General features: G+C 44.1%; 1 protein-coding gene across 1 annotated transcript in view; it reads left to right on the forward strand.

Annotated features, from left to right (window-relative positions):
* LOC144691151 (uncharacterized) overlaps positions 1-13,598 on the forward strand; it is a 369,111-nt gene that overhangs the window by 207,436 nt on the left and 148,077 nt on the right. The window contains exons 30-33 of the mRNA XM_078559217.1: positions 4,891-5,079; positions 7,260-7,402; positions 7,879-8,041; positions 9,542-9,628. Coding sequence (XP_078415343.1) covers positions 4,891-5,079; positions 7,260-7,402; positions 7,879-8,041; positions 9,542-9,628 — 582 coding nt within the window. The remainder of the gene's footprint in view (positions 1-4,890; positions 5,080-7,259; positions 7,403-7,878; positions 8,042-9,541; positions 9,629-13,598) is intronic.

Here is a 13,598-nt window from a genome sequence, read left to right on the forward strand (position 1 = left end):
GAATGCCCACAGTGCTGTTAGGAAGGGAGTTGCAACATTTTGACCCTGTGACAGTGAAGGAATGGCGATATGTTTCCAAGCCAGGACGGTGAGTGGCTTGGAGGGGAACTTCCAGGTAGTGCTGTTTCCATGCATCTGCTGCCCTTGTCCTTCTAGCTGGTAGTGGTCGTGGGTTTGGAAGGTGCTGTCTAAGGAGCCTTGGTGAGTTCCTGCAGTGCATCTTGTACACACTGCTGCTGCTACTGTGCATCGGTGGTGGGGGAGTGAATGTTTGTGGATGTGGTACCAATCAAGTGAGCTGCTTTGACCTGGATGTGTCGAGCTTCTTGAATGTTGTTGGAGCTGTATTTATCCAGACAAGTGGAGAGTATTCTATCACACTCCTGACTTGTGCCTTGTATTCGGTGGACAGGTTTTGGGAAGTCAGGAAGTGAGTTACTCACCACAGGATTCCTAGCCTCTAACCTGCTCTTATAGCCACAGTATTTATATGGCTGGCCCAGTTCAGTTTCTGGTCAGTGGAAATCCCCAGGATGTTGATAATGGGGGATTCAGTGATGGTAATGCCATTGAACGTCAAGGGGCGATGGTTAGATTCTCTCTTGTTGGAGATGGTCATTGCCTGGCACTTGTGTGGTGCGAATGTTACTTGCCACTTGTCAGCCCAAGCCTGGATATTGTCCAGGTCTTTCTGCATTTGGACATGGACTGCTTCAGTATCTGAGGAGTTGTGAATGGTGCTAAACATTGAGCAGTCATCAGCAAACATCCCTGCTTCTGACGTTATGATGGAAGGAAGGTCATTGATAAAGCAGCTGAAGATGGTTGGGCTGAGGATACTAGCCTTAGGAACTCTTGCAGTGATGTCCTGGGACTGAGATGATTGACCTCCAACAACCACAACCATCTTCCTATGTGCTAGGTATGACTCCATCCAGCAGAGAATTTTCCCCTGATTCCCATTGACTCCAGTTTTTCTAGGGCTTCTTGATGCCACACTCGGTCAAATGCTGTCTTGATGTCAAGGGCAGTCACTCTCACCTCACCTCTGTAGTTCAACTCTTTTGTCCATGTTTGAACCAAGGCTGTAATAAGGTCAGGGGCTGAGTAATCTTGGTAGAACACAAACTGAACATTAGTGAGCTGGTTATTACTAAGCAAGTGCCGCTTGATAGCACTGTTGATGACCCATTCCATCACTTTGCTGATTGGGCCAAAAATAGCTGGGCTGGATTTGTCCTGCTTTTTGTGCATGACATACCTGGGCAATTTCCCACATTGCCAGGTAAACACCAGTGTTGTACCTGCCCTGGAACAACTTGGCTAGGGGCGCGGCAAGTTCTGGAGCACAAGTTTACTGTATTATTGCCGGAATGTTGTCAGGGCCCATAGCCTTTGCAGTATCCAATGCCTTCAGCTGTTTCTTGATATCATGTGGAGTGAATCGAATTGGCTGAAGACTGGCATCTGTGACATCTAATCTTTGATATACTGCAAAAGCTAAAATATTAAGATGAATGATATTTGAAGAGTTATAGTACTGTATTTTAACAGAGTTGCAAATACTAACATTTTAGCTTGGGAGTTAGCAGTACGGTATGGAATTCAGCAGAATCAACTTCATAGCCTCGAGTGTGCAAGTAGATAATTACCCCTGTCAAGTTAAGTCCATTTTGCTTGTACAAAGAGATCTCCTATCTGATGCAATCCCAATCTATCACACATTAGTATTTTGCTGTTTAGTAGAGTTGTACAAGGTATTACTACACAACTTGGCCTCAATATTAACTGTCCCCCATGTCCTTACAATGGCCAGGAGAGGATTGAAGAGTTACATATGGGAACATAATGCTAGCACTGCACATACACACCCGCTACCTCTTTTATTGTGTCTGATATTAGGGTGTCCATGGAGAGGCAGGATACATCATTAGTACATTTAAATTGGGGTCCCATAGGGTATTTGGGATCTCAGTTTAAAATTCACTGCTGCTACATGGCTTTTCCAGGGTCAGGAAACTCAACAGTGAAAGGGAGGTGGTCGCTACCGGCTGCATAAGGTAAGTACCTTTCTCAGCAGTCTTTGTGGGCCAGGAGGAGTGGTGGCCTGCAGGAGGAGCAGTGCCCATGCCACCACTCCTTCACCTCCACATCCCACCAGGCTCTCAAGGAAGCCTTTGGCCTCCCACCTCTCGACAGCTGACCCCCATCTCCCAGCCTCTATCTGTGACCTCCTGCCCCAAGTGTTTCCTCCCACTTACTAGCCAGTCTGTCCATTTGGCCGTCTGCTGTGCAAGAAATGGAGCTAGACATTGCTACTGAGGTCCTGCTATGAAGTTTGACTGTGCCTTTGTTCCCGACCTTACTGGGTTCCTCAGTTGTTTTCGGTGTCCCCCACAACTTCTCCCGAAAATATCGGGGCCACATTTGCCTGTGCTGACTGGGGTCAAAATGAAATTGAGAAATTTTGGGCAAAGGGCAGACAGGGTGGAGCTCTCAAAAAACAGACACTGGGGCCTGGATTTCGATCCAGAGGTGGATGTGCAGTATCGAAAGATCTCCTGACTCACTGCACCTGCCTCTGGAAAGAAGCGCCCCAAATGGTGCAATTTTTGTTGTGGGGGTGGGGTTGCGGGTGGGTGCGGTTGGAATAGAGTTGGGCCTGTCGCCTCCAGATGCAGGTCAGAGGCACCACGGGGGCCACCGGTTGGCGAGGCAATTCTCTGGGACTTCATCTCAGTTATTTTGTTAAATATTAGGCCCTCCAGGCCTCATCCCTCACACCCCTCACCCCCTGCCCGCTCTCCATGTCCTATCCATGCCAAATCATTTTCCCCATCAACTCCCAATGGCCCCTTACTGCTGATGCATGCTAAGTCATGACCCACCCACAAATCCCTCTGACCCCTTTTGCCCCAATACCAACTCATGCCAACCCATGCCTCCTACCCACCACCCTTTCCCCTTACACCCTCTATGCCAACTCACCCAGTATCCACCATGGGTAGACTTCAGGAGTCGTGCTGAGATTAAATAAAATGAACTTCGAAGCGCCTATTATGGACTTCACAATATAAAGAAAACACACTCAGTTTTGAAAGGGAGTTTGATACATTTAAATCTCCTCAAGTAGTTAATCACATTTAAAAACAAACATTTGTATTTATAATCTGATCAAATGGCTCAAGAGGCCAGATGGTCTACTCCTCCTAATTGGTATGTTCGTATAACCCCACATCAAAGACAGCTAGCTAATCCTTTAATAACCTCTTTGAGTTGCCATTCAAACTGTGAACTTGCAGCCCCCCCACTGTGATAATAACAGGTTGTGGAAAGCAGTGAAGCAGTAATAATGCTATACTGTAATCATTGCATTTAGGGTTTTGTCAACAAACATCTATTGAAACTGCTAGAAACGATTATTTTTTACCCTCACAGACACAAGTACACTTTTTCAAATTTCAAAGGGCAGGGGATTTAAATAACTTGATAGCTTGACTGTTCTACACACTTTATCCGCTCTTTATGAGTATTTTATGTCTTATCCATAAAGTTGTGGAGAATACACTCTGGATTGAAGCCTTTCCTATTAGTGAAAATTGGGTCTGTTTGTCCTTTGCACTGAGTTTTAAGTTGCCCAGCTGATTTGTAATTTGCAGCTGTGTGCTTCACTGCCTGCCCCTTTCCCCTACTGGTAAAAACAGGATCTGTCGGAAACTGGGGTGAGACTTCCAGATCCAGGTCCTGTCCGTCATTTTAAAATGTCCACAGAGCTTCCACGACTCCGTGAACATCTGGCCCTTAGTGAGAGACTCAAATAATTTGCATGTAAAAGAAACCATGCACAGTGGCAAATTATAAACTCCAGACAGCCTTCAATGAACCAAGCACTTTCACATCTTAAAACGCAGGACACAGCCTGTTACAAAGCTGTAGTATCTGGAACTTTCACTGACCTTGTGACACTGGTGCTTCTCCCTGCAACTTGCTTCCTTTCTACCTCCAATTTCACTGCCAACCAACACCCCCTGCCCTCACCAACCACCGGCCAGCTCCTCTTTGGGCCTGCCTGATTGACCCTGGCGACTCCTGACCCCACTTACCTTGCTGTGAGGCCAGTGTCCATCGATGAGTCTGAGCTGGGTGCAGTCCCAGCAGTGACCACTGCACTCAGTGGTGGGACTGAAGAGCCCCAAGGTCGGCCGATGGCCACTCATCAGCTGCTGGATTGTCATAGAATCTGGCTAGGGTGCCCCCTAGCGGTCAAGGCAACATTGCCTCCTGCTTTCCAGCCCATTGTTGGGGCCACCACCGGCCTGACAAAATCCAGCCCAATATGAACTGTTGTGTTTTCCCTCCCAAATGTTAAGATTTGCAGTTTGGGGCTTCAATACACTGTTACAAACTATCATCACATTTCCCCCTTTCTTTGTCCTAATCCCGTTTTGTAAAACTGAGCAATGCAGTTCACTGAAATTCAATGCTCCAACTGAGACCAGTTTGAAATGCAATGGGAATTTAGCCTGCGGAGCCATTAAGCGAGCAGAGATGAATGCTGGGGTGTGGGAGGGGGAATCTTTAGCATTGTTGCAGCTACTCCAGTGTTGATTATAATTTCAGTTTTCCAAGATTCTCATACAGAAAATTGCCATTTTGAAAATGGGATGAATAGCTGATGCTAATGCTTAGGTGTCAGTAATTTATAGGTTTTATGCTGTAACTACTGACCATGTTCATTTTTTCTGGATATAAAACATTAATTTCCTTTTTGTTTACAGTTTATTTCAACCTCAAAACTGATGAGACCCAAAGAACAATTAAAGTGAACCGTAATATTAATTCTGGTTTAAAAAGTAGGTTTAAGGAGAATGTTCTACGTTTTTTTTTCAGGCATCCACTCTTGGGCACATTACAGAGAGCTTGTTCAGAAGCCACAGTGAGGTTGTCTCGCTTTGGAACTTGCCAGTTAAGAACAAAATCCTTGTGGAAAGTAAAGAGAAACTTAAGTCTGCCTGGTTTTGGCTAAAGCATCAGAAGAAAGAATTTAATTTCACAGCTAACTACATGGACAGAGAGGAGGTGAGATTTCAAAGGGCTGAATGTTACATTGAGCAGGCGGGCATGCACCCGACCCGATCGGGCGTGCGTCCAAACGTTTGCTCAGTGAGCGCGCGCAAACGTCAGACGCGCGCCTGCCGACAATTAAACCCATTAACGGTGCATTTGTCTCCGATTTTCCATCACCTGTCCAACCTTATGGTTGGCGGACGGGCGAATCGGCCAGGCGGCCTTTACATTTTTCATGAAACCTCATCCAAGGGCGGGATGAGGTTTCCGTTATGGAGTAAAATAAAAATCTGTGGGCAGCATTCTTACCATCTATATTTTCAGGTGCCTGATTGTGATGCTCGGACGTTTTTTGTTCTGCTTTTTAAAACGTTATTGGAACATTTTCGGGCCTGCAGCTCCCTAAGCCAGCTCTCTGCCCCCAGGGAGCTTTCTCTCAGCGCTCGACTGCACTCGCGTTGATGTCATCGCCCATCCTCCTCCCGCCCCCACCCTGGCAGTGCTGAACTTCTCAGCACACACTTCACGCTAGCTGACCGTTAATTGGCCAGCCAGCATGAAATCGCGGTTGGGGGTCCATTTTCCGGCCGATCCCAGGTCTGCTGATTACGCCAGCCTGCCGAGCTAAAAATTCAGGCCAAAGTGTGTGAATCAGTGGAGTAGGTAGTGGAACTCGTTACGATGTTGCACTTCTATCTGTGAGGCAATTCTTCACATCCAACACACACATGTTTGGATTGAGTTATTTCTTCAATGATGCAGGCTTCCATTCTGCCTGGAAGGCCATTTTAAACATTGACTAGTGCCTGGATAAAGGACAACAACTGATAACTGTTGTGAAGTTATTTTACTAGTTAAAGCCTGTGTCACCCCTGTCCTGTTCCCACTGTGTAATACAAGTGTTTGGACTACTCTTTTCCATATCATTTACTTGTATACCCCAATAAGATCACTTCTCAGAATTGTATTTTATATGTGCAGGAGAGAGAGAGATCTTGTGTGGTTTAAGCCCCACAACTCCAGGACTTGATGGCCATGGAAGGTGCGTTTATAACATGGCCAAACAGGTTGATTATCAGCCTGTAAATTCTTCCAATATGCCTGATGGCAGGCGGTAAAAGTGGGCGAGTTTCCTGGTTAGCCATACTGCAGAAGGCAATAGCAAACGCCTGCACTCGCTTTGCCGAGCATAATCATGTGCTAATTCAATGGATGTCCATGGTCTCTAACGGTCTCATAAGGCATGGTACCTGAAGGCAGAGGAGGATACGTGTGGGACAGGGAGATCAGCGCCAAATTTAAAATGGTAAATGTACAAAAATAAAATTTCCCTGACACCGTCACATGAGTTGGGGCATGTCCATCACTTTTAATCAAACTTTTATTACATTTTTAAAAAACCCTCATGAAACCTCAATCTGCCCATGGATGTGGTTTCATGCTTTTTCTGAAGCCCACCAGGGCTCCCGGCCTGCCCGCCAACCCTAAGGTTGGACGGGCAGGTCCGTTAATTACTTGAATTAGTTTTTAAATGGCCTCAGTAGGCCGTTGACAGGCCGGCGGGCGCACAGCTGACTCAGCTGCGCCCCCGCCGACCTGAAAATGGAAATGACGCGGTGTGATGCGGGAGTTCCGCCCGACCTCATCCCGCATCATTTTACACGTCGGTGAGTGGGTCCCGCCCTCCACTCGCCGACCTAAATATCCTGGCCATGCAAGCTGAAATTGTCAGTATTAAAGAACAATAATTGCTTGCACAAAAACATTGTTAAAATTTTCTATCAATTATTTTGATGGTTGTGCTGCTTTGATTGTATTTTCCTAACAGTCATTAAAATTTAGGATTTAAAACTCAAAGGAGATGCAATGTTTAAATCCAGGAATATTGGAGTAGTTTATTCTTTACTCAAGCCAGTTTCAGTCTGGTTGCTGGACTACTGGAGCTCTGACAGATCCAACCTCAGCTGGATAAAGCCAGATGTATGCCACATGGAACAGAATAACATTTGCCATCACTGAAGTGTTTTCATGTGTGTCGAAGGCAGGATCAAAAGAAAATTTGTGGCTTTTGCAAAATCGCTGAGGTTTGGCGAGTTGGTTATGTAAAATACGCAGCAGGAGAACTGTACGTCTCTAGTTCCAAACAAATCATAATTTATTGAGGAATCTTATAATTTACTGTTCATTCACAGCCGAAGAAGAAAAGGAGTATAACAGTGATGGCCCTTTGGACAGACAATAAGAGCCCGCCTTTGGTAATGCAGTTGAATGGACAGATCGAGGAATTGAAGAGGGAGAAGATGTTGTTCCAGAACCGTGCATTAATTCAATTTAGGTGATAACTGCTGTTACCCGAATCTGAATGCGTTCCTCAATATTGCTTTCGCACTGACACTGCAGGAATGAGTTTCCATAGTTTCAATTGTTCCTTTCTGGATCAGAGAGGTTGATTTGCTTTGTAGGAACATAAACCTGGTCATCAAAAGTGTCCTTAAGCTGGTAAATATCGGCCCTAACTTTCTGTGCCAAGTTTAATTCATATTACGGCACAAATGCAGCCTTCTATTCAAACTAATTGGGAGTTTCACTGTGAGCTCTAGTCTTCACAAGGATAACAGCAAGTCATCCAGCAGCTTGTGGCAATGGGCAACTCATGGGGCATGTCTTCACCACAAATTGCTGGACAGTTTACACCTTAATAACAGCATGATCGTTAAGCTCACCTTTATTTTTCCAGCAAATTCTAAGCCAATATTCATTCCTTTCTATTACCACTAATCTTATACTCTGTTTCTGTGTTTCATTTTGTAGACACCCTTTTAAGCTGCCAGTACCGCAGAACACCCTTCTTCAGGAGACATTCACTGTAGACAAGAGGAAGAAACATTATGTTTTGGAAGTGAAAGCCTTGGTGAATGAGAAAGAGGAAACGATTCACACACTCATCCTTGGATACCAGCCTGAAAAGCCATATGTAAGAAATAAAAACCAACACAAATAGCTGAGCACCTGGTCTAAGATTTCATAGCCCTAAACTAATTTACCTATAGTGCCAAAGGAACTGATTTGTTACTTTTTTGCTTCATTAAGGTAGCACTGTTTCAAATAGCAACAACTTCTGTTAGGAAATGTTAAGGGTCCTTTACTTCAGCAGATTATTTCCAAGCGGAATTAGTATAAGCACTTACAGAACTTGCTATTGGTGATGGGGAGTATACGTTGGATGTGGTTAAAAGATTTTCTTATTTCTCACTTGTGGTAACTGGATGTTTACTCACTCCCTCCTGCCAATCACAAGTCATGTGATGTACTGTGGGAGCTCCGACCACTGAGCTCTTAGCGTGGGCAATCTGCAGGGCAGAGCTTTTCCGATGAGAGATCTGGTCGAGCGTGCGAGCACTGAAAATGTCTCTGTAACAAAGTTTAACTGTTTCTTGACGAAACCAGTCTGCCCCATAGAGTCATCACATTTGACTCCGAGGGTCAAATCAACTTCGACTCTGCACCTTGCACTGTTACTGTGAGTAAATCGAATTTTAAAAAAACTACTCACCAGCCATGCTGCAGTTTGGAAGGATCGATCCATATGATGCTAACATTGAAGATTGGAGCCAGTATGTCCAGCATCTCGGATTTTACTTTGTAGCAAATGAAATAACCGCTGAAGCAAAGTGGAAAGCTTAAGTGTATGCAGCAGTAAAACATATAACCTGATTCATAACCTGACTGCCCCAAGCGAGCCCAATTCCAAGCCATATAGTGAATTAGTGGACCTAGTGAAAACACACTTCCAGCTGAAACCATCCGTGATAATGCAGCATTTTAAATTCAATTCAGGAGTTCGGGCCCCAGGAGAGTCCATTGCAACCTATGTAGTGAACCTCAAACAGTTAACAGAATACTGCAACTTCAGTGACGTTTTAAACGATATGCTGCAAGACCGATTGGTGTGTGGAGTCAAGGACAGTATCATTCAGTGTCGATTGCTTGCCGAGGTCGATATCGATTTTAAGCCTGCCCTAGAAATCTCCCTCACCATGGAAAGTGCTGCGAGAGACTCACAGGCTTTGCGACACGTGGATAATGGCGCCATACTTCATGTTGGGCGGGAACCTGCCCAATGCGAAAGCCAAACCTGCAGAATTAAAGCGTGATTCAATGTCCGCTGTGAGAAACATTAAGAAGCCTCACAGAAACGCTTTGTCATCGGTTTCAAGACAAAATTGCTACAGATGCAGAGGTGACCACAGAGCAGTCTACTCCATAGAGTCATCACATCAGTGCTTGGTTTTTGTAACTTGTGCCCCTTCAATTTTACTTTCAAGTTGCACCTCTAGCCTCAGGGGATACACGTTTTTAGGTTACTTTGTAATACTAATGTTTTTTATTGATTATACAATTAGCAGCTTGGCTCCATTTTTCAAAAATGCTTCATGAATATTCAACACAATATTTCCAATGTTTTTTTTTTCAGATCTGTGTCGCTTTAGCACACCCTTATAACGCTGAAGTTATTCCAAAGAACATGGAAGTTTGTTTCAGAACAAAGACAGACCTCATTGTGAGTACAGCTCAGGTGCTTCTGTGCTCTTTGCCAGAACATAGGGACAGGAGCAGGTCATTCAGCCCCTCAAGCTATTCAAATAAATAATGATCCCACTTTCTTTACCTGCCTTATCTCCATGTCCGTTGATATACTTACCCAACAAAAATCTATTGATCTTAGACTTGAAAGCTCGAATTGTCCGAGCACCCACAGTCTTTTTGGGAGAGAGTTCTATATTTCCCCTAAGCTTTGTGTGAAAAGTTACTTCCAGATTTGGATTATCAGGCTCCACTGGGGACGGGCATGGAAGCAGGCGGAAATGAATTTCGTGCTGCCAGCCAACGTGTTGGTTCCCAGGCTCCATCCCAACCACCAAGCCATTTTCCTGGAGGCAGGATGGGACAGTGGCAGAGCTACCTGCCTGCAAGTGATGGGTATCCAACTAACTTTGTTAATAGCCTTTTAAGGCCTATTATCAGAGGCAGACTGCAATTTCCTAATTGCTGTTCAGAAGGTGGTGGTGAGCTGCCTTCTCGAACCACTGCAGTCCATGTGGTGTAGATACAACCACAGTGCTGTTAAGGAGGGAGTTCCAGGATTTTAACCCAATGACAATGAAGGAACGGTGATATAGTTCCAAGCCTGGATAGCGTATGCCTTGGAGGAGGTCTTCCAGGTGGTGATGTTCCCATGCATCTGCTGCCCTTGTCCTTCTAGGTGGTAGAGTTCATGGGTTTGGAAGGTGCTATTGAAGAAGCCTTGGCGAGTTGCTGCGGTGCATCTTGTAGATGGTACACACTGCTGCTACTGTGTATCGATGATGGAGGGAGTGAATGTTTAAGGTGATGGATGCGGTGCCAATCAAGCGGGTTTGTTTATCCTGGATGATGTTGAGCTTCTTGAGTGTTGTTGGAGCTGCACTCATCTAGACAAGTGGAGAGTATTCCATCACACTCCTGACTTGTGCCTTGTAGATAGTGGACAGGTTTGGGGAGTCAGGAGGTGAGCTACTCACTGCAGAATTCCCAGCCTCTGACCTGCTCTTGTAGCTACAGTATTTATATGGCTAGTCCAATCAGTTTCTGGTCAATGGTAACCCCCAGGATGTTGAACTGCAGCCACAGGCTGTCCTGTGGATGGGTCCTCCTTATTTTTGATCCCTCCCCACTAGACGAAATAGGCTCTCAGTGTGTACACTAATAAATCCTTTTAAACACTTCAATCTTCTCAGCTCAAAGGGACATAAAGTTAGTCTATGCAACTGGTCCTCACAATATAACCCTCTAAGCTTCAGTATCTATTCTGGTGAATCTATGCTTCATCCCTGGTGTAAATCTTGTTTTTTACTGATGGAGACTGTATTGCTGTTATACAACGGTATCTCATCAGTCTAGATGTAGTGTAACAGATAGAGGTACAAGATTGCCATTCAATTGAAATTTAAATAGAAATTATTGGAAATACATAGCTGTTCCATTAGCTTCTGAAATAATGGAAAAATGTTCAATGTTTTAGTCAGAATAGGAAACTATAAGATACACAAGCCTCTTTATACAACTGAACATAACAAGTCAAGGGTGAGTATGCTAACTCCAGTGACAGTAACATGGGTGTTAGAATCTGTAGCTGTTGCATTTCAATGGAGATATCCTAATAACTTAAGAAACTGGAATGCTGAAACATTTTCGCTGAAACAATTTGTTAAAAAATAAGTGTCTGAAGAACACATGCTGTTATTACTGCACAAATCAGCCAACAATTTGTGACAGGGAAGCAGTAACCCATGAATTGTGAATCATCACAATTTGCTGATGGTTAGTTTCGAGAAAACATCACCTCGTTCTCAACCCCCCCTTGAGTTTCATGGAATTGTTGCACCTGCACATTAATTCCCCATTATACTCACCACAGGAATTTAGATCTCATAATTAATATTGTGATAATTGTTAATGACCGCCACTCAACTTGTCTCAGAAAGTGAACAATTCCTAGTGTGGAACCTCATTCCTTCGGAGAGTGAATTATAGTTGGGGATACTAGTTTTTTTTTCCTTACTTCTTTGTTCTCTCTCTTAATGCAATCTTTCTTTCCCTCTCTTTATTTCTTTTTCCATACCTGATTTGACATTGAATCCCCCCACCCTAATTCACCCTCATCCTCAGTCTTTCCTCTGTTTTTCAATCCTTTAATCTCATTGGTTGAGGAGATACGATGTCAGCCCTGGTGCACCAAGGTTCCAGATGCCCTGTTGACTTTGCTGTGCACTTACAGGGATGCATGCAGGAAAAAGTCTTTAAAAAAAAAAGCTGGGAATGCAGTGAGATAGGCCAGCATTTGCTGGGGTGGGCTAAGATGTGAACATTAACAGAACTCGAAGTTTAAACTTGAACCTTTCGCTCACTTTTAATTATAACAATGTCCATTTGTATTGTGCCTTTAAACAGAGAGAAAAAAATTTTCATTATTCATTACTGGCCAGGTCAGCATTGGTGGAGACCATAGGTGGAATTTTACAGCCCCATCATGACGGGAGCAGGGCCATAAAATGCAGCGAGCCATTCAAAGGTCCATTGACTTTAACGGGACTGTAAAATCCTGCTGGCATTCTGATCCATTCTGACCCAGAGTCACTTATCAGCAACAGTGGTCAGAATATCACTGGTAGAATTTGAGGGTTCCACTGTTTCTGCCCTTTGCCCAAAATTTCTCAATTTCATTTTGACCCCAGTCAGCACAGACAAATGAAGCCCCGATATTTTCAGGGTAAGTTGTGGGGGATGCTGAAAACAATTGAAGAACCCAGTAAGGTCGGGAACAAAGGCACCGCCAAACTTAATAGCAGGATCTCATCAGCAATGTCTAGCTCCATTTCCTGTACAGCAGACGGCCAAATGGACAGCCTGGCTGGTAGGTGGCTGGAGGTCGCAGCCAGAGACACTTGGAGATGTATTCTGACCAGAAGCACTGATGTGAAAAATTCTGCATTGAAAATGGAGGTGTTTAAATTTAATGTTGCAAACGCTGTGACAATTGAGTGCATACTCTACTTGTGATTAAGAGCAGTTACATAGTTTTACTGTCACTGAACTAGTAATCCAGAGAGCAGGGTAATGCTCTGGGGACCTGGGTTCGAATCCCACCTTGGTAGATGGTGGAATTTGAAGTCTAATGATAACCACAAACCCATTGTCGATTGTTGTAAAAACTCATCTGATTCACTAATGCCCTTTAGGGAAGGAAATCTGCTGTCCTTAACTGGTCTGGCCTACATGTGACTCCAGACCCACAGCATGACTCTTAACTGCCCTCTGAAATGGCTTAGCAAGCCATTCAGTCCAAGGGCAAATAGGGATGGGCAACAAGTGCTGGCCTTGCTAGCAATACCCACATCCCATCAAAGAATTTTTTTAAAAGTTGATACTATTTGGGGAAAGATTAGGGCACAGATTAAGAACTAGTCCGCCTGTGGAGGGGAAAACTGTGTGGAAGGGGAAAGTAGTTTAGGTTTCGTGAATAAACAATGTTGAAGACAGACTGGTTCCAGCTTCTTCCTTTGCCAGATGCATGCCCAGCCCATTGACATTTACAGTTTTGCTACTCATAGCAATCATTAAAGAGAAATTTAGCAACTTTTTTTTAGTTTTTCTATTTTTACTCCAGTTTAAATCCCATTAGGTAGAACAGATTAAGTCATTTAGGAATAAAATAAACTTGGAGTAAAATTAATGAAATAGGAAAATGAGAAAACAAAAAAGAGTAAAAGAAAAAGGAGAGCAATAGGCAAAAATAATTTAATTCATTAATTTTGAATAAATTACAAACATACAAAATTGATTGAAAATGACCAACTGATCGATCAAGCTTGCTGCACAGGGTGATCGTCCAAATAGTCCTCCTGTCCCCAACCCTCACATCCATCCCCAGAGACAAATAATCTTCTGGGAGTGCCAGAGAAATCCAGAGAAAAGCCAGGGTGAATAAGGGG

Source organism: Cetorhinus maximus, chromosome 15 (genome assembly GCF_964194155.1).
Source record: "Cetorhinus maximus chromosome 15, sCetMax3.hap1.1, whole genome shotgun sequence".
Lineage (NCBI taxonomy): Eukaryota > Metazoa > Chordata > Chondrichthyes > Lamniformes > Cetorhinidae > Cetorhinus > Cetorhinus maximus.